The following is a 24,342-nucleotide window of genomic DNA, read 5'->3' on the forward strand; positions in this document are numbered from 1 at the left end:
CGTTTAATGAAAGGGGTGGTCCATCATCCTTAGCGGACCAATGTAAAACCTCCAGATTACCGTTTTTGTATTGGCTAACGGAGACCAATTAGAAGTGAGCCGTCTTTTAGCCGGCGCCTGGCAGAATAGCGTCGTGACGTTTTGTGAGAGGACTACCAACAGGGTTGAGCTGGGCCAATGAGAAGGGGAAAGGGGGCTGGTTTGCCTGTTTTCACGCCCAACCAACCCTCAGCTCTAGCCCCAGGAAAGTTTCCCTTCTAGGCGGGAGAGAAGGCGAACATGGCAGCGCGTTGGTGGCGTTGGTGTGTCTCTGCAATCATGGCGGTGGCACTGCTGCTCGTTTTCGGGGTTCCCTCAGCCTCTGCCCAGAGAAAGAAGGAGGTGAGGACGCTGTTTCCAGCAACACGGGCTTTTCCGCACGAGAGGGGCTTGAGAGAATCTGTTATGTTCTTCCCGATCCCTTTCCTCGCCAGTTCTGTGTCTTCGGTGGCTTCAGTTCTGCCGTTTTTAGAATTGTGGGGTTCGCAGGAGAAGAAACCATAACACTTTGTCTTCTGGGATTGTCGAGTCTGAGAGTGGGGCCGAGTAGGTGACAGCCTGGCTTCTGTAGGCCTGTGGATAAACAAAGCTACGAGTTTTGACACTTCTATGGGCCCCATCAGGTGGTGGAGGGAAGTTCGACTTTAGGTTCAAGGGGTAGAATATGACTCTGCTGTCAATAGATATAACTTCCTTTTAGACAGAACTGTATATTATGTAGCATTTTCATTTCAGGAATGAGGATTAAACAGAAGGGCGGAGCTATGCCGAATTTATTTTATTGTCCAAAAAATTGATTGAAAGCTGCATAGGCTGCAGCACGCCAGGCTTCCCTGTCCATCACCAGCTCCCGAAGCTTGCTCAAACTCATGGCCATTGAGTCGGTGATGCCACCCAACCATCTCATCCTCTGTCGTCCCCTTCTCCTCCTGCCTTCAATCTTTCCCAGCATCAGGGTCTTTTCCATTGAGTCAGTTCTTCGCATCAGGTGGCCAAATTATTGGAGTTTCAGCTTTAGCATTAGTCCTTCCAATATTCAGGACTGATTTCCTTTAGGATGGGCTGGTTGGATCTCCTTGCAGTCCAAGGGAGTCTCAAGAGTCTTCCCCAAAGCCACAGTTCAAAAGCATCAATTTTTCCGCTCTCAGCTTTCTTTATTTACCGGAGTGAAGTTCTTAAGCCATTTTCAATCATTTACCAAAGATCAAGCGCGCCAGCCGCTGTTCTAGGAACGTAGTATACATAAGGGAACAAAACTAAGGTCCCTCCTTGTGGAATTTACTGGCTTTGACAAGTGGAGGAGATACAATGTTCTTTACTCACCGTTAAGCAATTCAAGGTGTGGATTTTTAACATTATTGTTTTGAAACATTTGTGACTTAGGGCCGTTTGCTCTTAAGAGCTTTACAAATTACTAGCAATTGGTTATGCGCTCTAATTTTATAAATGAGGAAACCTAAGGCCTAAGCTTACACGGTTAACCGTTGAAGAACAAAGACTAAGATCTTTGGTTAGTCTTATGCTATTTCCTGTACATTTTGTGCTTCCTTTTGTACACAATACCTGTGTGTGCGTGCCTGCTAAGTCGCTTTAGTCGTGTCCGACTCTTTGTGACCCCATGGGCTGTAGCCCACCAGGCTCCTCTGTCCGTGGAATTCTCCAGGCAGGAATACTGGAGTGGGTTGCCATGCCCTTCTCCAGGGGATCTTCCCCACCCAGGTATTGGACCCCTCATCTCACATGCACTTTAAAAATGCCATTTAATTGGCTCAGATGCTTGTCAACTTGAACTGAATTTTAAAAGAACCTGCCTTCTCTGTTGCTGAATATTTGTCCTATTCCATTAAAAAACGGTAGCATATTAAAACGAGTTACTTATTAGATTGGCAAAAAATGAAGTTAAAAATACACAAAGTGTACAAAATGAGCAAGCTCCTATAATGGAACTAGAAATCGATGGGCTTTTTAAGGAGGATTCCAAGCCATTTTTTACGTGGAAAACAAGATGTAGAGCAATACATAGTTTTATATTCTGGAGGCTTTTTATGTTAAAAAATAAAACTACAAGTTATGTATACATAGAAAGAAGCCTTTGTAAGAATATAGAACAGTGGCTATCCATGGATAGTTGGGATTGTTCATTAGGGGAAGACTTTAACTTTGTACCTTGTATGCTGGCATTGTCTAAATTTCTACAACCACCACTTACCCTTTTCAAGTAAAAAAGTATAGATTTTTAATAACCAGTATTTCTACTAATTAAATTATTTATTCAGTTAACCTCTCACTAAACTAGAAGCAGAAGAGCCTAGCAGGGGATAAAGTACTTTTAAAAGGGATCAGCAATGAATTGTGCACTTTAAAATTGTTAACGTGGTAGATTTTATGTTATGTGAATTTTATCTCAATAAATTTTTTTAAGGAATCAGATTCTAACTCCCCTCCCACCATGCCCACTGTTCAAGACTGTTATTGCTCTTGCAAATTTATTGCCATAACTGTCTAACTGATCATCCTTGAACTCATCCTTCATAGTGTTGCCAGAGATGCTAAAAGGAGAAAAACTGAAAACCAAAAGGTTAAAAAAATGTATTTTGCAAAGTACAAAAGAACTTATATAATCTGTTTCTTCTCAGACTCATCTCAATTCAGGCTCCTCCCTATACTGGCTGCAAGTCATGCGGGATCTTAGTTCCCTGACCAGGGATCGAACCTGGGCCCCCCGAGTGAAAACACTGAATCCAAACCTATGGGCTGCCAGGGAATTCCCTGGAAAAGAGTGAATGCACAAAGCATACAGAAACATTAAAAAATGGTCTTAATAATGCTAGGGTGGCAGATAGTTTTCCCTCCTTTTTCTCAGTTTTCAAAATATTGTGTAAAATTTTAAAGAGCATATATGTTAATGCAATCCAAGTGATCTTTAGCCAGTTACTCTGAGTCTCATTTTCCTTATCAGTAGAATGGGAAAATGCCTATTTCTTTTAATATTGTGAAAATTATGGGGCCTGTAAAGTGCCTAATGTAATATCTGGCATGTAGAAGACATTAGATGAATATTAGAAAATAAAATTGTGTTCCTCTGCAGTATACATTTTTTAAAATTTATTTGGCTGCGTTGGGTCTTAGTTGTGGCCTGCAGGATCTCCATTGCGTTATGTGGGATCTTTCATTGAGGCAAATGGACTCTCTAGTTGTAGGAGCTGGCTCAGTAGTCGTGGCACATAGGGCCAGTTGCTCCACAGCATGTAGGATGTTAGTTCCCCAACCAGGGATCGAACCCACGTCCCCTGCATTGCAAGGTGATTTTTTTTTTTTTTTAGTATCCAAAAATAAGCATTCCTTGTTTATTTTAATTTTGTTGGTATTTCTTCATTGGATGATTTGTCTTATTAACATCCCCAACTTTGCCAATTTTTTTAAATTTATTTATTTTAGTTGGAGGCTAATTACTTTACAATATTGTAGTGGGTTTTGCCATACATTGACATGAAATAGCCATGGGTTTACATGTGTTCCCCATCCTGAACCCCCCTCCCTCTTCCCTCCCCATCCCATCCCTCTGGGGCATCCCAGTGCACCAGCCTGAGGCAAGGTGTATTCTTAATCACTGGACTGCCAGGGAAGTCCCAGTATAAAATATTTTTCAATTGATCTTTTTGTGTCAAGATTTTATGAAGATTATTCAGAAAATAAAATTATCTGCATATTTTGACAAGGCAGGAAATACTGAAAAAACTTCTATATTCTCTGACATTGCTTTGAGAACTGATACATGAAAGTGTCACGTGCACAAAACCCCAGCAATTATTTAGAAAATACCTTATTACCAAGAACCAAAGGCTCAATAGCATTGCAAAACAAGCAAGTTGAGACATCCTCCAAAAATAAAACATCAGGAAGAAGGGATAGTGGAGTATTTTAACCGTATCCAGGAAATATGTAAACCGAGAATGGAGCAGATAGCATTTAAGGATTACAAATACTCTCTTCTCTGTTCACTGTCTTTCTCCTTCAGTCATTATCTGCCAATTATGTTTCCAGATCTCTTCAGTCTCACTGTTAATTTAAGGATAGAATTGGAAATTTATTCCTTAATCAGGAGTTTTTTAAACTAACGTTTGTAGACTAGTGGATTATTAGGAAAGATAAAAGTATCAAGAATTTTTATGAATAAACCCTGATGATACAATGAAATAAGTTTTGAGGGAAAAGGAGGTGCATTTTAGAGGAATTCAGACTGGTGATGCTTAGCTTTATTCTGAAATTTAAAAGTAATCTTAATGGCAGGATCAGAATTTAAATGATAGTGAATTCTTATATGCTATCTTTGATAAGTGATATTCAGTGATAGGAGAATTTGTACTTGTTAAAGCTTAATCTACTTTGCTAGAGCTAATTGAGATATTATGCAAGGAAGTAGAATAAAATTAAACTGTTGTCACTGTAATTTCTTATACTCCTAAAAGTTTCATCATACTTGATTATTACTAACAGAATTAGAGATATTAATTGACTTCCTGTTAGTGGGATTATTTTGTGGACATACTAATTTACATGTTTCAAGAGGAGAGAAAGGCTTTAAGCTTACTTAACTTTTTTGTTATTATATTTTGATTGTGAATATTATCACTCTTCTTTTTGTTTTCTGAGTACTTGAAAGTAATGTACTCCAAGAAGGGGAGAAATAAATCTAGTGTTTTTTCATAGTAAACTTTTGTTTTGAATAAATATATCCAGTGCAAATTTTAAAACTGGGTGGATATATTTTCTCAAATGTCTTTTAAAAAAAATTAGTGGAAAAAGTATTTGCAATAGAGTTGGTTCCAAATCAATTACTACTTTGAGTTGCTGAGTTCGGTTGATAAATCTCTTACCTTCATGTACTATCATCCTTGGAAAGTGTGTTACTTACTAATAACTTTAAAGTATTAAATAGTAAGTAGAAGGACATGAAGGACGCAGGTGACATTTTAACTGTTTACATTTTAAATATATATGTGTGTGTGTGTGTGTATGTGTGTGTATGTTTTTGTTTTTGTTTTTCTGTACTGAGTCTTCGTTGCCACTTGGACTTTTTCTCAAGTTGTGGAGAGTGGGGGCTACTCTCTAGTTGTGGTGTGTGGGCTTGTCATTGCGGTGGCTTCTCATTACAGAGCACAGGCTCTAGGGTGCACAGGCTTCAGTAGTTGTGGTAAGTGGACTCAGTAGTTACAGCTCCTGGACTCTAGAGCACAAGCTCAATAACTGTGGTGCACAGGCTTAGGTGCTCCCTGGCATGTGGGATCTTCCCAGACCAGAGATCAAACCCTTGCCTCCTGCATTGGCAGGGTGGATTCTTTACCACTGAGCCACCAGGGAAGCCCCTTAACCCTTTACTTTTGATTATTATGACTTTGAAAGATAAAGGAATATCTAGAGAGTGATTAGTGGGACTTAATGTAGAGGCTATAGGAAAACAAAATTTTTATTTCTGAGCCATAGCTTTCAGTAACAAAGGGCTCTTAACAATGGATGAGAGGCACCCCTAAGGAAGAAGTTTCTTCATTACTAGAGATTTACTCCAATGAAGAAAACTTTTAACTCAAATATTATTAAGAAAAGAGAAATTCTTTTATAAAATCAGAAAAGACTAAAGGAGTAGTGAAAGAAGTGTCTAGGAATTATTAAGGCATTATATGTGTTATATTTGAGTTATCTTGAATATATCACATTCTTCAACCATTTCAGAAACATCATGTGGAGGTTTATTTTTAGGAATGGTGTATTTTTTCCTGTTGTTTATAATGTAAATTGCTTAATACTTATTTAATTTCTGTATATAACTGCATAGAAATGATATAACATGGGATCCTTGCTCATAAGAATTAAAATGTAGAACAGCAGAACTGAAACTTCAATGCATACAGAATCACTTTGGGTACATGTTAAAACTCCATATTCTTGGAATCCACCAGAAGCTAAAGAACCACCCCCTTCCCCAGAAAGGAAATGGGAAATCATACCCTTGATTAAATACTTAAAGGCATCAGAGATGGTAAGTAATGTAGTATCTCAGCCCTTAATGCCAGTTAAAAAAAAGACTAATAGGAACTGAAGTCTTATAGCAGCTTATTACCAGCTGATTGCAATTGTTGCTCCCAGACATTGTGACTGCAACTAAATCCATTACACAGTCTGATGACAGGTGGTGTACAGTCTTAGACATCACTAACACCTTCTGCCATCTTACTGACACGTGAGGATCAAGGTCTGTTCATGTTCAGGTAGCAAGGCCTCCTATATATGTTTATAGTCTCCCCTAGGAGTACCAAAGCTCTCCTGCCATTTGCTACTAGTTGGTGAGTCAGGATTTAGCATAAGTTCCTCTCCCCTTCCATGTTTAAAGCATTCACTATATGGATGATGCCTTGTTGGCAAATAAAAGCCTCAGTCTCAATGACTGATGGTGGTGCTATCTTACCATAGAGGTAGCCAGGAGCAGTAACTGATAAACCTGACAAAATTCAGGGGCCTACTCACCAAGCAGTTTCTTAGAACTAGGTGAGTAGATTTATAACACTCAATTCCTACTGGGTTCATGGAAAAACATCTGTGTTTTGGCCCACCAAACCAGACAGGAAACCCAGCACGTTATTGGACAGACAATATGTCTTACTCAGGCATGCTGCTAGGTCTTTTATATCAGGTAACCTGCTAATCAGCATCCTTTTAGTGGGGCTTATGTGGATCTACTGAATCAAATTTACTGGAGGATGAAACCCAGAAGTCTGCACTTTTAATAGGCTCTTTTACACTAGCCACACTTTGAGAAACACAGGCCTAGGAAGTTTATTATCTATCATGCTAAGGGCTTGCTCCAGGAAGTTTTTACTTACTTTTATTACCAAATCTTTCTTTTATGTTGTGCTCTGATCAGTAATTAATAAAAATAGTTTTGAATACATAATAAAATTATAAAAGCTTGAGTTGAGCTGTTAAAATCCTTTTCAGTTTAGAACAATGTTTCTCAATGAGGGAATGGAGAATTTTACTTTCCAAGGATTACCTGGCAATGTCTGGAGACATTTTTGGTTGGTGGCAGCTGGTGATGGTACAGGCATCCAACAGGTAGAGGTCAGGGATGCTGCTTAATAAGCAATGTGCCAGACAGCTCCCCACAACAAAGAATTACCTGGTCCAACATGTCAGTAATGCTGCTATTGCTTGATTTAGAATGATCTGTTTGAATCCTAGCGTTGTGTCTTACTAACTGTGACACTTTCTCCAAGTTACTTAACCTCTCTGATCCTGTTTACTCAACATTTAAATGAAATAAAAATAGAGTATTTAACCTCATTGTGGTGTTGTAAGGATTTGTGACCCCATGGACTGTAGCCCGCCAGGCTCCTCTGTCCATGGAATTCTCCAGGCAAGAATACTGGAGTGGTGGGTAGCCATTCCCTTCTCCAGGGGATCTTCCCAACCCAGGGATGGAATCTGGGTCTCCTGCATTGCAGGCAGATACTTTACTTGTCTGTGCCACCAGGGAAGCCTCCCGTTGAATTGAATATTCATTATGTAAGGAGAGAAGTTGCTGCCTCACACATACATGGAAGGCATTCCAAATAGTAGCTTCTATTTTCTCAAGAAAACTAATTCAAGATAGGCTTACCTTAAGACTTATTAAAATTTTAAAGGTTAGATCATTGTGAATAAAGATTATAACTTTTAATTATCATGCTCCAAGCTATGTTTATGTACTTTTTTTGTAACAGTTTAAAACTAGTTCATATTTTGTTGTGATCTGTCTTCAGTTCATTTTTCAAAAATGAACTCAGAAAGTAATTAATTGCCTCTGTATTAAGCAGTGTTTTGATGTGATAGTCCCATTTTTTTTGTTGTTGTTGTTCAGTCGATGAGTTGTGTCTGACTCTTTGGGGACCCATGGACTGCACCATGCCAGGGTCCTCTGTCCTCCACTATTTCCCAGAGTTTGCTCAAATTCATGTCCGTTGAGTTGGTGATGCTATCTAGCCATCTTATCCTTTGTTGCCCTCTTTTCGTTTTGCCTTCAATCTTTCCCAGCATCAGGGTCTCTTCCAGTGAGTGGGCTCTTTGCATCAGTTGGTGAAAGTATTGGAGTTTCAGCTTTGGCACCAGTCCTTCCAATGAATATTCAGGGTTGATTTCCTTTAGGATTGACTGGTTTGATCTCCTTGCAGTCCAAGGGACTCTCAAGAGTCTTCTCCAGCACCACAGTTGAAAAGCATCCATTCTTTGGCACTCAGCCTTCTTTATGGACCAACTCTCACAACCATACACTACTACTGGAAAAAAAACATAGCTTTGACCAGACAGACCTTTGTTGGCAAAGTGATGTCTCTGCTTTTTAACACTGTCTAGATTTTTCATAACCTTCTTTCTAGGGAGCAAGCATCTTTTAATTTCATGGTGGCAGTCAACATCTGCAGGGATTTGAGAGCCGAAGAAAAACCTGTCACTGCCTCCACTTTTCCCCTTCTATTTGCCATGAAGTGATAGGACCAGATGCCATGATCTTAATTTTTTGAATGTTGAGTTTCAAGCCAGCTTTTTCACTCTTTTTTCACCCTCATCAAGAGGCTCTTTAGGTCCTCTGCTTTCAGCCATTAGGGTGGTATCATCTGCATATCTGAGGTTGTTGATATTTCTCCTGGCAGTCTTGATTACAGCTTGTGATTAATCTAGTCCAGCATTTGGCATGATGTACTCTGCATACAAGTTAAATAAGCAGGGTGACAATATACAGCCTTGACAAACTCCTTTTTCAATTTTGAAATAGTTTTTCCATGTCTGGTTCTAACTGTTGCTTCTTGACCAGCATAAAGGTTTCTCAGGAGACAGGTAAGGTGGTCTGGTATTCCTATCTCGTGAAGAATTTTCCAGTTTGTTATGATATGATCCATACAGTTAAAGGCTTTAGTGTAGTCAGTGAAGCAGAACTAGATGTTTTTCTGGAATTCCTTTGCTTTCTCTACAATCCAATGGATGTTGGCAATTTGATCTCTGGTTCCTCTGCCTTTTTTAAATCTAGCTTTTACATCTGGAAGTTCTCGGTTCACCTACTGTTGAAGCCTAGCTTGATTTTGAGTATTACCTTGCTCGCATGTGAAATGAGTGCAATTGTATGCTAGTTGGAACATCCTTTGGCATTGTCCTTCTTTGGGATTAGAATGAAAACTGACCTTTTCCAGTCCTGTGGCCACTGCTGAGTTTCCCAAATTTGCTGACATATTGAGTGAAGCACTTTCACAGGATCATCTTTTAGGATTTGAAATAGCTCAGCTGGAATTCCATCACCTCCACTAGCTTTGTTTGTACTAATGCTTCCTAAGGCCCACTTGACTTCACACTCCAGGTTGTCCATCTCTAGGTGAGTGACCACACCTTCGTGGTTATCTGGGTCATTAAGACCTTTCTTGTGTAGTTCTTCAGAGTTTTATTGCTAAGCTGCTAAGTCACCTCGGTCGAGTCTGACTCTGTGCGACCCCATAGATGGCAGCCCACCAGGCTCCCCCGTCCCTGGGATTCTCCAGGCAAGAACACTGGAGTGGGTTGCCATTTCCTTCTCCAATGCGTGAAAGTGAAAAGTGAAAGTGAAGTCGCTCAGTCGTGTCTGACTCGTAGCAACCCCATGGACTGCAGAGTTTTAAGGTGTTTGTAATGCCTTTGAACTAATCTCTTCTACTTGGTAAGTTACTTAGGGATTGTATAGACAGATATCTGGTCTCTCCAGTCTGTTAATAAACAGAAGGAGGAATATCACAAAATTTTACACAGACCTATTTGAGACTTTGTTTAAGAAGACCCCACCTGTTTATCGCTAATTCAAAGCACATTTATTTGTTTTATTGGAATGATCATGTATTTATATGACTGAATAGAGATAGACTATATGAAACTATATCTGCTGTTGCTTTACTTTTTTCTTTTCTAAATAGCTCCAAATAGAATCTGTAGTTATAGTTAATAAAATAGCCAAATTATGTTTCAATTTGCTGGTAACTGTCAAATTTAATTTGAAATATAAAGAAGTTGATGACTGCTTTAGAATATTGAATGTGTATTTTTAAACTGTGAACTAATATTGTTCTCTCAGCTAAGAGGATCATTAATTCTGTATCAAATAACAATTCATTTGTTTTGAAAAACTGAGTTTAATCTATGCAGCCTTATTTTTTTTTTAATAAATTTATTTATTTTAGTTGGGGGCTAATTACTTTACAATATTGTAGTAGTTTTTGCCATACATTGACATGAATCAGCCATGGGTTTACATGTGTTCCCCTTCCTGGACCCCCCACCCACCTCCCTCCGCATCCCATCCCTCTGGGTCATCCCATCGCCCCGGCCCTGAGCCCTTGTCTCATGCATCGAACATGGAATGGTGTTCTGTTTCACATATGATAATATACATGTTTCAATGCTATTCTCCCAGAACGTCCCACCCTCAATCAAATATCCTGTTCTTGACAATTTTTCGTAACTAATTCTATTTTTGAACTAGACTCCACCACTTGTTCCTTATCCTGTCTGCCTTCTGTTTCACTCTCTTCTGCTGTATTTACCACCAACCTGTTTCCTTTTTTTAAAAAATTTAAGTATAGTCGATTTACAATGTTGTGTTAGTTTTAGGTGTACAGCACAGTGATTCAGTTATACATATATATACAGTATTCTTTTTCAGATTATTTTCCCTTCTAGGTAATTACAAAATATTGAGATAGTTCCTTGTGCTACAGAGTAGGTCCTTGTTGGTTATCTGTTTTATACTGTGTGTATGTTAATCTCAAATTCCTAATTTATCCCTCCCTCATAGCCTGTTTCCTTAGTATCATTCATTGTTCCACAAATCTTGTTAATTATTTGTTATACCAGTCTTTTAAAAGTGTATATATTTCTCTGTGGGCTTGTTAAAGACTATATTCATTTTTCCACATGTGACATATTCATTCTGTGACTCCTACTGGAATTATCTTTTATCTGCTACAAAACTATTTTCATTAAAATTTATTTATTTATTTTTTACTGTACTGGGTCTTTTCTAGTTGTGACAAGTGGGGACTACTCTCTCGTTGTGGTACACAGGCTTCTCATTGCAGTGACTTCTCTTGTGGAGCATGAACTCTAGGGTGCAGTTTTCACTAGTTGTGGTGCATGGATTTGCCCCATGGCATATGGAATCTTCCTGGACCAGGGGTCAAATCGAACTTGTGTCCCCTGCATTGGCAGGGAAATTTTTAACCACTGGACCATCAGGGAAGTCCCAGCTGCAAAACTATCTTTCTATGCTATCTTTCTCTATTGTTCATAAAAGTGTACTCAGGAAATAAATATTTTTTTCAGTATTGGCTGAATTCAGACATGCTTTAAAAGTCAGTCACTTCAGTTGCTCAGTCATGTCCGACTCTTTGTGACCCCATGGACTGCAGCACACCAGGCTTCCCTGTCCATCACCAACTCCTGGAGCTTTCTCAAACTCATGTCCGTCAAGTCAGTGATGCCATCCAACCATCTATTCTCTGTCGTCCCCTTCTCCTCCTGCCTTCAATCTTTCCCAGCATCATGGTCTTTTCTAATGAGTCAGTTCTTCACATCAGGTGGCCAAAGCATTGGAGCTTCAGCTTCAGCATCTGTCCTTCCAATGAATATTCAGAACTGATTTACTTTAGGATTGACTGGTTTGATCTCCTTGCAGCCCAAGGGACTCTCAAGAGTTTTCTCCAACACCACAGTTCAAAAGCATCAATTCTTCAGCGCTCAGCTTTCTTTATGGTCTAACTCTCACATCCATACCTGACAACTGGAAAAACCATAGCTTTGACTAGATGGACCTTTGTCGGCAAAGTAATGTCTCTGCTTTTTAATACGCTGAAGCAACTTAGCACACATACAGTGATATCTGTCTTTCAAAGAGTGCTGTTTCTCTATTAGATTCCTGATCTACTTCCAAAGTGAAAAGGCACATCCTAACATCTGTTCCTTGATGATTGAGTTTAATGGGAACAAATTGTTTTTACAGTTTGAATGCCAGTGCCCTGGCCAAACTTCAGTGTCAATAATGGGAAATGTAATTGGTCAGATGCTTCTGAATAGTGAACCACTCCACGATTTACCAGCCATTAACAAACATACCCCTGTCTTGTAAAGAAGAACAAAACCATGAATTAGCATTAACCCTGCACTGAGATTCTTGTCTTCTGCACTTCTTTTTTATCTTTTCCCTTCTTACTACTTTTGCAAAGTTTGAACATAAAGGTAGAGGTGAGAAGAATGATAAATGAATATGATTGCATTTATTTCAAACTGAAATTCTCATTGACTAACCATGCTTCTTTTCCATTGCCTCATGATGACTGACTTATAAAAAGAAACAAACAAAATTTAGCTCTTTCTTTGTATAGACATGCATTTTCATTTCTATGAGATTTATGTTTGGGAATGCAGTTGCTGGATTATATGGTCAGTTCCCCGATAGCTCAGTTGGTAAAGAATCCGTCTGCAATGCAGGAGACCCTGGTTCGACTCCTGGGTTGGGAAGATCCTCTGGAGAAGGGATAGGCTACCCACTCCAGTATTCTTGGGCTTCCCTTGTGCTCAGTTGATAAAGAATCCGTCTGCAATGCAGGAGACCTGGGTTCGATCCCTGGGTTGGGATAATCCCTTGGAGAAGGAAATGGCTACCCACTCCAGTATTCTGGCCTGGAGAAATCCATGGATTGTATAGTCCATGGGGTCGGGTCGCAAAGAGTCGGACACAACTGAGCGACTTTCACTTTCACAGGTCACTTGCTTAATTTTTTAAAGAAACTGCCAAACTCTTTTTCAAAGACTGTACCATGGTATATTCCCACCACCAATGTAGGAGAGACCCAGTTTCTCTACATCCTTGCCAGCATTTGGTATTGTGGCTATATTTTATTTTAGTAACAGATGTGTATTGATGGCTCATTGTGCCCTTAATTTGCATGTCAGTAATGACTGATGTTGAACATCTTTTTGTGTGTTTATTTGTCATCTGTAGATCATCGTTGATGAAGTCTCTTGATGTCTTGCCTATTTTGTTTGTTTTTCTGAATTTTGGTGGTTTTAAAATACATTCAAACTACTAATCTGTTTTAGGTGTATAGTTTCAAAATATTTTCTCCCACTCTATAGCTTGTCTTCATATCATCCTTACAGGGTCTTGAACAGAGCAAAAGTTTTTAATTTTGATGAGGTCCAGTTTATCTTTTTTTTTTCTTTTTTGAATCATGCTTTTGTTGTGAAGTCTAAGAGCTCTTTGCCTACCCATTGATCCTGAATATTTTCTCCTGTTTTTTCCTAATTTTTAATAATTTTCATTTTTACATTTAATTTTGTGATCCACTTTAAAATTAATTTTTGTATAAGGTGTGCAGTTCAGTTTGAGGTTCTTATTTTTGACTATGGATATCCAGTTGTTTCAGTACCATTTATTGAAAAGGCTGAGTTGATTTTGCACCTTTGGCTATAATTGTGTAGGTCTATTTCAAGGTCTTTGGAGAAGGAAATGGCAACCCTCTCCAGTACTCTTGCCTGGAAAATCTCATGGACGGAGGAGCCTGGTAGGCTGCAGTCCATGGGGTCGCTAAGAGTCAGACACGACTGAGTGACTTCACTTTCACTTTTCACTTTCATGTATTGGAGAAGGAAATGGCAACCCACTCCAGTGTTCTTGCCTGGAGATTCCCAGGGACGGGAGAGCCTGGTGGGCTGCCATCTATGGGGTTGCACAGAGTTGGACATGACTGAAGCAACTTAGCAGAAGCAGCATTTCAAGGTCTTATTTCTGTTCCATTGATCTGTGTATCTATCCTTTTATCAGTATCACCCTGCCTTGCTTACTGAAGCTGTATAATAAGCCTTAAAATTAGATAGAGTAGCTCTTCCCACTTTCTTTGGAATCATTGACCAATGAAAATTTTTATGATTTTATCTTATTTTATTTATTAGGAAATAATAAGTCATGCACATAAAGATGTAGTATATATTTAAATCTCATCATGAAATAATATAATTTTAAGAATAATTATCATCAGGTCCAAGTACCAAATTTAATTTTTAGTTCTCTTATATTTTTTATGTACCTCTGCTTATTAGTCTTGGTTTTCAGTTGCCTAGTTAAAAGAAACTTTAAATTCAAGTTGAGAGTATTAATGGCATGCTTTCTTTATGTTTTTTTTAGATGGTGTTATCTGAAAAGGTTAGTCAACTGATGGAATGGACCAATAAAAGGCCTGTAATAAGAATGAATGGAGACAAGTTCCGTCGCCTTGTTAAAGCCCCACCGAGAAACTACTCCGTTATTGTCATGTTCACTGCTCTCCAACTTCATAGACAATGTGTCGTGTGCAAGTATGAACTTTCAACTACACTTTAAAAATTAAATAACTCATAAGATTTTAACCATTTTTCAATCCCAGAAGAATGAGATTAGTTCAGTGGGTACATAAACAGTTAATGTGTATACCTTACTTAGTGTGTCTGTAGTAACACATAATGTGCTGTGCTTAGTTGCTAAGTCATGTCCAACTCTTTGCGACCCCATGAATTGCAGCCCACCAGGCTCCCCTGTCCATGGGGATTCTCCAGGCAAGAATACTGGAGTGGGTTTCCATCCCCTTCTCACTAACATATAATAGTATTACTCTTTTATAGTCTTTTTTTAAAGGTTTTGTTTATTTATTTATTTTGGCTGCACTGGGTCTTCATTGCAGCACACCAGCTTTTCTCTATTTGTGGTGTGCAGGCTTGGTAGCCCTGAAGCATGTAGCACCTTAGTTCCTTGACCAGGGATCGAACCTGCATCCCCTGCATTGGAAGGCAGATTCTAAAGCACTGGACCACCAGGGAAGTCCCTAGTCTTTGTCCATATTAGTGGGGGAGGGACTAAGAGCAAGGATAAAGTATCATGGTAACCATCATAGAAATAACAAAATCTAATCATAAATTGATATCAAGTTATATAAATGCATATCAATAGCATTGATGTAGTACTTGTGTGCTCTTGTTCTATGACAACAGTCCCAGAAGTTACATAAAACAAATATTCTTTCGTTTTTGGAAGAAACAGTTTCCAATGTTTTAAATGGTATACCCAAAGCTAGAGATACTTATTAATGCACTAATGGTGACTGCATCCAAAATTTGGAATTACACGAGAATTTTTTTTAGAAAACAAAGATTCATGATGTAGAAGTATTTCTTTTTTCTAGATTATTTTGTAGTAATTTTAAACCTAAGAAATGGAGACTAATCTCACTTAAACTTTCATCAAACAATGCTTAGTTGATTTGATTTTACTATTTCTGAATGCTTTTAGGAAAAAAGGTATTTCTTTAAACAAAAACATTATAGATAATTAAAAATAGTGGATACTAAAATATAAAATAGCTTTTGCTTTTTGTTATTTGTTTACTTATATTTTTAGATCATATGTGTGGTCTGGGAAATCACTTTAAATGAAATGATACAGCTACCCTGTGAAAAACTAGTAAAATCTTGGGAGGTTTTCCAAATGTTGATAGCCTGAGCCCATGTGAAGGAATAGACAGCCTTTTTTCAGAATAGTGTGTTATGCTTCCCCAAGCCTTTATAACTCTTATTAAAGATTTCCTCCCTAGAGGTAGGAGATAGGCCAGGTATTTGATCCCAAAGTGCTGTTCTTCTTTTTCAGGGATGGGATTATGCTGAATATAAATTAAAAGTAGGTAGAAGGAAAAAGAATAATAAGTGTTAACTATGAACAAATTTAAATCTGCAGTTACTCATAATTCAGTCAGTTTACTCACTGGCAATCATGAGTATATACAAATGTAGAAAACAAAGTCCTTCAGTCCTTCATAATTATGCATTAAATGCAAATTAATGCAATTCTTAAATGTTTGTACTAGTGTCTTTTTACAAGACCAAATTTTAAATTAGCTCACATTTTCCTAAACTCATTCAAATAATTAAAATTAAGCAACAGCAATTTGTATAATACTATGCAGTTGGTGCTCTCAGGATGAGAAGTATAATAGTACTTGGTCCCAGAGTGCCGTTCACTCTTATCATCTGGCTAGGGAAATGAATTCCACATATGAAAATTTAGCTGTCAGTATGAGATAGTTTATGATTAAGTACCAAATGAATTGTGTACATAATAAATGCTATAAAATTTCAGGAAGGACATATAACAGGAATGGTTAGATTTGGCCTAATAGAGAAGGTAGGACTTGTACTAGGGCTAGACAGATGGATCAGATTTACATGGCGGTAGGATATTCTGTTTAGAAGCAATGATGTGTGGAAAGGTACAGAGATCGGAGTAAAGTGCTGAAATTAAGAGATCCTGTTTGAGATTGAGTAATACCAACCTAGACAGCATATTAGAAAGCAGAGACATTACTTTGTCAACAAAGGTCCGTCTAGTCAAGGCTATGGTTTTTCCAGTAGTCATGTATGGATGTGAAAGTTGGACCATAAAGAAAGCTGAGCACCGAAGAATTGATGTTTTTGAACTGTGGTGTTGGAGAAGACTCTTGAGAGTCCCTTGGACTGCAAGGAGATCCAAACAGTCCATCCTAAAGGAAATCAGTCCTGAATATTCACTGGAAGGACTGATGCTGAAGCTGAAACTCCAATACTTTGGCCACCTGATGCGAAGAACTGACTCACTTGAAAAGACCCTGATGCTGGGAAAGATTGAAGGTGGGAGGAGAAGGGGACGACAGAAGATGAGATGGCTGGATGGCATCACTGACTCGATGGACATGAGTTTGTGTAAACTCCGGGAGTTGGTCATGGACGGGGGGCCTAGCGTGCTGCAGTCCATGGGGTCGCAAAGAGTCGGACATGACTGAGCGACTGAACTGACTGAAGGTTGTGTAAAGGTTAGATGTATTATTTGGAAATCGATGATAAAGAACCTTGAATAACCAGTGAAAGAGCTTGGAGATTGTGTTCTGAAGGTAATAAAAATGCAACAATGGTTTCTGAGAAGAGGAAGCGTATCAAGAAAGTAGTTATTTAGAAAGATTCATGTATATTGCAATGTTCAAGGATTGAAGGAGGAGAAAGTAGAGTTAAGAATTTTAATATTCAAATGTCAGATATTAAAGCTCTAACTTTAGGTGACAGCAATGAAAATAAATGTGGAGGGATAGAATTAAAAGATAATCACCCCCTGGAGAAGGAAATGGCTATGCACTCTGGTATCTTGCCTAGGAAATCCCATGGATAGAGGAGCCTAGCATGCTCCCTGTCACAAAGAGTCGGACATGACTTAGCGACTAAACAACAAACAACAATTGGAAACTGTAGAATAAACTTTAAGGTTTACTTCACAATCATGTAATTTCCATTTTGAGGGGGAAAGCTATTTTCTGGTCTATTAGAATTCAGTGAAAATATTTTTTCTTATACTGTTACTCATCTCTTCAGTTAATCTAATATTATGATTCCTATTTACACTCCTTAATCTTTAGTTAACTTGTAACTGTCATTGTCAGTTGTTAGTGTTACCATATTTATGAAGTGAAACTGTATGATACTATTAAATTCAAATTTAAGATAAACCAAAAAAAGATAGTCACAGATGAAAAATTGTCAGATCTTAGAACTAAAAGCATGTGGGAAATCAGGGAAAAGTAAAATATGGCTTGAGCTTTCAACTAATCTCAATTCTTTTTCTTTGAACTCTTAGAAGGAATTTAGTGTATTAAAAATTGTAGCTAGATTATTTTCCAGTGAATTTAGAAAGAGCTTTTCGATAAGAAACAGGCACAAAGTATGAAGCAGAGTCAGATAATCACTACTTCTTGTTGAAATCTCCAACTCTTGATATGAGATTTCTCTTATGCCAAAACAGTGGCAGTGTTTTCCAAGGTTTGTTGTAACCCTGTCAACAGAGCCTGACTTGCACTACTGCTGCTGCTAAGTCGCTTCAGTCGTGTTCGACTCTGTGCGACCCCATAGACGACAGCCTACCAGGCTCCGCCATTCCTGGGATTCTCCAGGCAAGAGTACTGGAGTGGGGTGCCATTGCCTTCTCCGTGACTTGCACTAGATTGCTTTTAAAAATGTTTTATATGTTATCTTTACAAATCCGATTGCATCCAGGCAAGCTGATGAAGAATTCCAGATCCTTGCAAACTCCTGGCGATATTCCAGTGCATTTACCAACAGGATATTTTTTGCTATGGTGGATTTTGATGAAGGCTCTGATGTATTTCAGATGGTAAGCTATTTGGTTATTCTGTTAAATGAAATAGATAAACTATATATAATGTGGAATACCTCTTTTTCAATGGCTACAAGAAGTTAAATAGGACTTGTCTTAGATCTAGAGTAGTTAGTGAAATAAAAGCTGAACTTAAGCTAAACATGAAATATGGTGGTCAATACTAACTTATTAGAATATGGAGATTGGGTAGAAATCATGTAAACTTTTATTTATCTTTTCTGTGGTAAATATAATAAAAAAGTACCACTTTATTTTTAAGTGAACAATTTATCAAGTAACTTGTTAATTCAGAACAAGAATCCCACTATTGTGTAATACTATAGTTCTTGGTAAGAGCTAGGTACCTGTCTTTACCCTCTTGCTGCTTGTCTTAGTGGAAAAGCTCCTTCTTGTTTAACACTTAACTTTTTCCTGTGCCCTATATCCCATATCTACTGGCTCTATCAATCATGACCTCTCTTACCTGTTTTTTTTAATTAACACTATTCTTTGAGGAGATTAAGGTTCACAGCAAAATTGAGAGGTAGATACAAAGATTTCCTGTTATGTCTTATGCCCCTGCACATGAATAGCCTCTCCATTATCAACATCCCCCACCAGAGTAGTATGTTTGTTACAGTTGGTGAACCTCCATTAACACATCATAATCACCCAATGTACATAGTTTATATTGTAGTTCACTCTTGGTCTTGTACATTCTGCTGATTTGGACAAATGTATAGTGAGATGTATCCATCAATATGTATTCATAAACAGTATTTTCTCTGCCCTAAAATTCTCTGTACTCTACTAATTCCTCCCTCCACACTAACCCTTGGTAATCACTGATCTTTTTGCTATCTCCACAGTTTTGCCTTTTCCAGAATGTCATATACTTGGAATCATATAGTATGTAGACTTTTCAGATTGACTTCTTTCACTTGGTAATATGAATGTAAAGTTCCTCCATGTCTTTTCATGGCTTGATAGCTCATTTCTTTTAAGAGCTGAATAATATCCCATTGTCTGGATATACCAGATTTTGTTTATTCATTCATGTACTGAAGAAATCTTGCTTGCTTCCAAGTTTTAGCAGTTATGAATAAAACTGTTATAAACACCTCTATGCAGGTTTTTATGCAGACACAAGTTTTAACTCCTTTGCATTAATACCAAGGAGCACAATTGCTGGATCATATAGTATGTTAAGGGCTTCCCTTGTATCTCAGTCAGTAAAGAATCTGCCTGCAATGCAGGAGACCTGAGTTCGATTCCTGGGTTGGGAAGATCGCCTGGAGAAGGAAATGGCAACCCACTCCACTATTCTTGCCTGGAGAATCCCATGGACAGAGGAGCCTGGCAGGTTACATACAATCTATGGGGTCACAAGAAGCAGACACGACTGAGCAACTAAGTACAGCACACACATAGTATGTTAAGTTTTGTAAGAAACTTCCAGACCATCTTCCAAATTGGCTGTACCATTTTGTGTTCCCAAGAGCTGTGAATGAAAGTTCCTGTTGCTCCACTTCCTTATTAGCACTTGGTGTTATCAGTGTTCTGCATTTTGACCATTCTAATTCCCAGATAGCTCAGTGGTAAAGAATTAACCTGCCAATGCAGGAAACGTGGGTTTGATTCTTGGGTCAGGAAGATCCCCTGAAGAAGGGAATGGCAACCCATTCTAGTATTCTTTCCTGGGAAATCCCAGGGACAGAGGAGGCAGAGAGGCTACAGTCCATGGGATCGCAAAGTCGGACACGACTTAGCAACTAAAACAAAACAGTTGTGTAGCAATATCTCGTTGTTGTAATATGCCTTTCTTTGATGACATATAATGTGGAGTATCTTTTCAACTGCTCATTTGCCGTCTGTGTATCTCCTTTGGTGAAATGTCTGTTTAGGTCTTAGGCCTATTATTTATTTATTTATTTTTGGCTATGTTGGGTTTTCATTGCTAAACATGGGCTTTCTCCAGTTGCAGTGAATGGGGGCTATTCTCTAGTTGTGGTGTACAGGCTTCTCATTGCAGTGGCTCCTGTTTTTGCAAAGCATGGAATTTAAGGCACTCAGGCTTCAGTAGTTGTGGTTGGAGGGCTCCAGAATGCAGGCTCAGTAGTTGTGGTGCATGGGGTTTGTTCTTCCATGACATGTGGAATCTTCTTGGACCAGGCATCAAACCTCTGTCCCCTGCTTTGGCAGGCAGATTCTTTACCACTGGACCACCAAGGAGGTCCCCCATTTTTAAAATTGGACTGTTTGATCTCCTCGTTGAGTTTTAAGTCTGTGCCTTGTCATCTCATGCTCTTACTTTTTGTCTTTTGCACAGCAAAACTTTTAAATTTAATGAAGTATAACTTATCAGTTATTTCTGTCATACATTGTATCTTTGATGTTGTATCTAAAAAATCATCACTATATCTGACGTCATCTAGATTTTCTACTATGTTATCTCTTAGGAGCTTTATATTTTGTCTTTTACTAAGGCCTTTGATCCATTTTGAGTTATTTTCTTTCTTCTATTTTTGACCATGCCTTGCAGCTTGCGGGATCTTATTCCCCAACCAGGGATTCAACCCATGCCCCCTGCATTGGAAGCACAGAGTCCTAACCACTGAACTGCCAGGGAAGTCCCATTTTGAGTTATTTTTTGTGAACAGGATAAGGTCTGCGTCTAGCTTTTGTGGTTTGTTTTTGTCTGTTTTTTTTTGCTCATGGGTATCTAGTTATTTTAACACCATTTGTTAAAACTATATTCTGTCCATGTAATTGCTTCTTCTCTTTTGTTGACAATCAGATGACTATATGTGGTTCTACTTCTGGGCTTTTTATTCTGTTCCTTTGGATACCACACTGTTTTGATTGTTGTTGTTCAGTTGCTAAGTCATGTCTCACTCTGCGACCCCATGAACTGCAGCACACCAGGCTTCCCTGTCTTCACTGTCTCCTGGAGTTTGCTCATTTCTGTCACTCATTTCACTTATATATAGGCACATACACACATACAATTGAATACATTGATGGTATTATTTTGAACAAACTGTTATGTTAGTTAATTAAGAATAACAAAAAACAAGTTTTTATTTTACCTTCACTTATTCCCTCTTCAGTCCCTCTCTTTCTTTATGTAGATTCAAGTTTCCAACCTACCTTATTTCCCTTCTCTCTAAAGAACTTCTTTTAACATTTCTTGCAAGGGATTCCCTCAAGCTTTGTTTGTCTGAAAGTCTTTATTTCTCCTTCACTTTTTTTTTTTTGGAATAAGTTTATTTTTTTAAATTTTTAACTGTGCTATGTCTTCTTCAGCACACAGGCTCTTTGTTGGGGCGTGTGGGCTTTCCCCAGTTGCAGTGTGTGAGAGTTTCTCTAGTTGTGGCACATGGGCTTAAGAGTGTGAAGGTTCAGTAGTTGCTGCACACAGGCTTAGTTGCCTCACAGCATGTAGGATCTTAGTTCCCCAACTAGGGATTGAACCCAGATCCCATGCATCAGAAGGTGGATTCTTAATTACTGGCCCATTAGGGAAGTCCCTCTCTTTCACTTTTGAAGAATAATTTCACAGGGTACATAATTCTTTAAGTTGGTGGTATTTTTTTCTCTCAACACTTTAAATATTTCACTCCACTTTCTTCACGTTTGCATGGTTTCTGAAAAGAAGTTGGATGTAATTCTTATCTCTCTTACTTTATGGGTAAAGCATTTTATTCTTCCGACTTCTTTAAGAGTTTTTTCTTTATCTTTGATTTCTTTGAGTTAAATTATATGCATGGGCATAATGTTATTGACATTTATCCACTTCTTATTCTTAGAGCTTCCTGAATCTGTGATTTAGAATCTGGCGTTACTTTGGGAAATTTCTCAGTCATTAATATTTCTTCTGTTCCTTTCTCTTTCTTCTGGTATTCCCATTATGTATATGTTACACCTTTTGTAATTGGCCCACAGTCCCTGGATATTCTGTTTTGTTTTGTTTTTGTCTTTGTTCTTTTTACTTTTCAGTTTTCAAGGATTCTATTGATAGATCCTCTAGCTCAGAGATTCCTCAGCCATGTCCTGTATACTGAGTCCATCAAAGGCATTCTTCGTTTCTGTCACAGTGGTTTTCATCTCTGGCATTTCTTTTTGGTTCTTTTTAGGATTTCCATCTCTCTACTTATGTTATTCATCTGTTTTTACTTGCTGTCTACTTTATCCTTTAACACTAGGGTTGCTTGACAGCTCTTCTTAGAGTATACTTACTTATGGACAGAGCCAGTATCTTGTAGCTATTAGTGCTAAGCACATAATAGATGTTCAAGTAAATGTCAAATGAATGGCTTAATGTTCCATTTTACGGTATGTTACTGTGCTGGTCATATTCTAGTCACACAGTGCCATAAATCAAAATCAGTGTATTCATAAAACATGCTGCAACCTAAAAGATTAGTGCATTTAGGCTTTTTTAGACCAAAGGAAACAGTTTTTAGAATTTAAGACATTGCTTTCTCATTCTCTACTATTCAAGCAAGGATTGTTTTGGAAATTAAAAATTGTAATTTCATTTATTTTACCAAGATACACATAAAGTTTTATTCTACATCAAATACCTTTTAATATCAGTGTCCATTTTAGAACTATATTTAGAGTTAGTGGTATAAGGATAGTAGTGTGTCCATCTGTGGAATAAATTCAAATCTTTTTCCAAAGAATATTGTTATATGCCACAACATACAAAAGCCATGCATGGATAAAAAGTGATAACCTACCAAAAACCGTACATCTTATTTTGGCTCTTTAACATCTAAGGATTGTCAAAGCCTATAAGATTTAAAAAAACTTTTAATTGTGAGAAAATATGTGTGTGTGCATGCTAAGTTGCTTCAGTCATGTCTGGCTTTTTGTGATCCTATGGACTGTAGCCATCAGGCTCCTCTGTCCATGGGATTCACCAGGCAAGAATACTGGAGTGGGTTGCCATGTCCTCCTCCAGGGGATCTTCCCGACCCAGAGATTGAACCTGCATCTCTTGTATCTCTGGTATTGGCAGGCAGGTTCTTTACCACTAGTGCTGAAATGTACTATCTTAACCATTCTTAAATATAGTTCAGTAGTGTTTAGTACATTCATATTTTTGTACAACCAATCTCCAGAACTCTTCACCTTGTACAATGAAACTGAAACTCTTTACACATCAAATAACTTTATTCCCTCTTCCCCCAGCCCTTGACAACTATCATTCTGCTTTCTATCTCAGTGAATTTGACTGTTGTCAGTACCTCATATGAGTGGAATCATACATACTTGTCTTTTTGTGACTGTCTTATTTCACTTAGTGTAGTGTCCTCGAAGTTGATCCATGTTGTTGCATGCATCCAAATTTTCTTGCTTTTGGGACTTCCCTGGTGGTCCAGTGGCTAAGACTCCACGCCCCCAATGCAGGGAGACTGAGTTTGATCCCTGGTTAGTGAAGTAGATCTCACGTGCCGCAACTAAAACCCAGAGCAGCCAAATAAATAAATAGTAAAATTTTTTTTTTCCTTGCTTTGAAGGCTGAATAATGTTGCATTGTATGCATATACCACATTTTATTTATTCATTCATCTGTTGATGGACACTTGGGTTGCTTCCACCTTTTGGCTATTGTGAATAATGCTGCTATCAACATAGGTATGCAGATATCTCTTCAAGACCCTGCTTTTAGTTCTTCTAGATTTAAACCCACAAGTGGAATTCCTAGATCATATGGTAGTTCTATTTTTAATTTTTTGTAGTAACATTCATATTGTTTTCCATAGTAGCTGCACCATTTTGCATTATTTTTTATTTTTTGATAGTAGTTATCCTAATGAGTGTGAGTTGGTGTCTCATTGTGGTTTTGATTTGTAATTCTTTAATGATTAGATGTAGAACATCTTTTCATGTGCCTGTTGGCAATTTGTATATCTTTTTTGAGAAATGTCTATCCATATCCTTTGCCCAATTTTTTTATTTATTTTTAGTTATGATGGGTCTTCATTGCTTTATGTGGGCTTTCTCTAGTTGCGGTGAATGGGGGCTACTCTTTGTTGTGGTGTGTG

General features: G+C 38.1%; 1 protein-coding gene across 2 annotated transcripts in view; it reads left to right on the forward strand.

Moving 5' to 3' along the window:
• Positions 1-259: 259 nt before the first annotated feature.
• MAGT1 (magnesium transporter 1) overlaps positions 260-24,342 on the forward strand; it is a 45,202-nt gene continuing 21,119 nt past the window's right edge. Inside the window, exons 1-3 of one of the 2 annotated variants that reach the window (XM_081563564.1) lie at positions 260-381; positions 14,267-14,436; positions 18,184-18,301. In XM_081563564.1, the coding sequence (XP_081419690.1) occupies positions 280-381; positions 14,267-14,436; positions 18,184-18,301 (390 nt within the window). In that variant the 5' untranslated portion in view covers positions 260-279. The remainder of the gene's footprint in view (positions 382-14,266; positions 14,437-18,183; positions 18,302-24,342) is intronic. The other variant, XM_081563567.1, reaches the window with a different exon arrangement.

This window comes from Giraffa tippelskirchi, chromosome X, assembly GCF_054371585.1.
Source record: "Giraffa tippelskirchi isolate mGirTip1 chromosome X, T2T-mGirTip1v1.2.pri, whole genome shotgun sequence".
In the NCBI taxonomy this organism is placed as follows: Eukaryota; Metazoa; Chordata; class Mammalia; order Artiodactyla; family Giraffidae; genus Giraffa; species Giraffa tippelskirchi.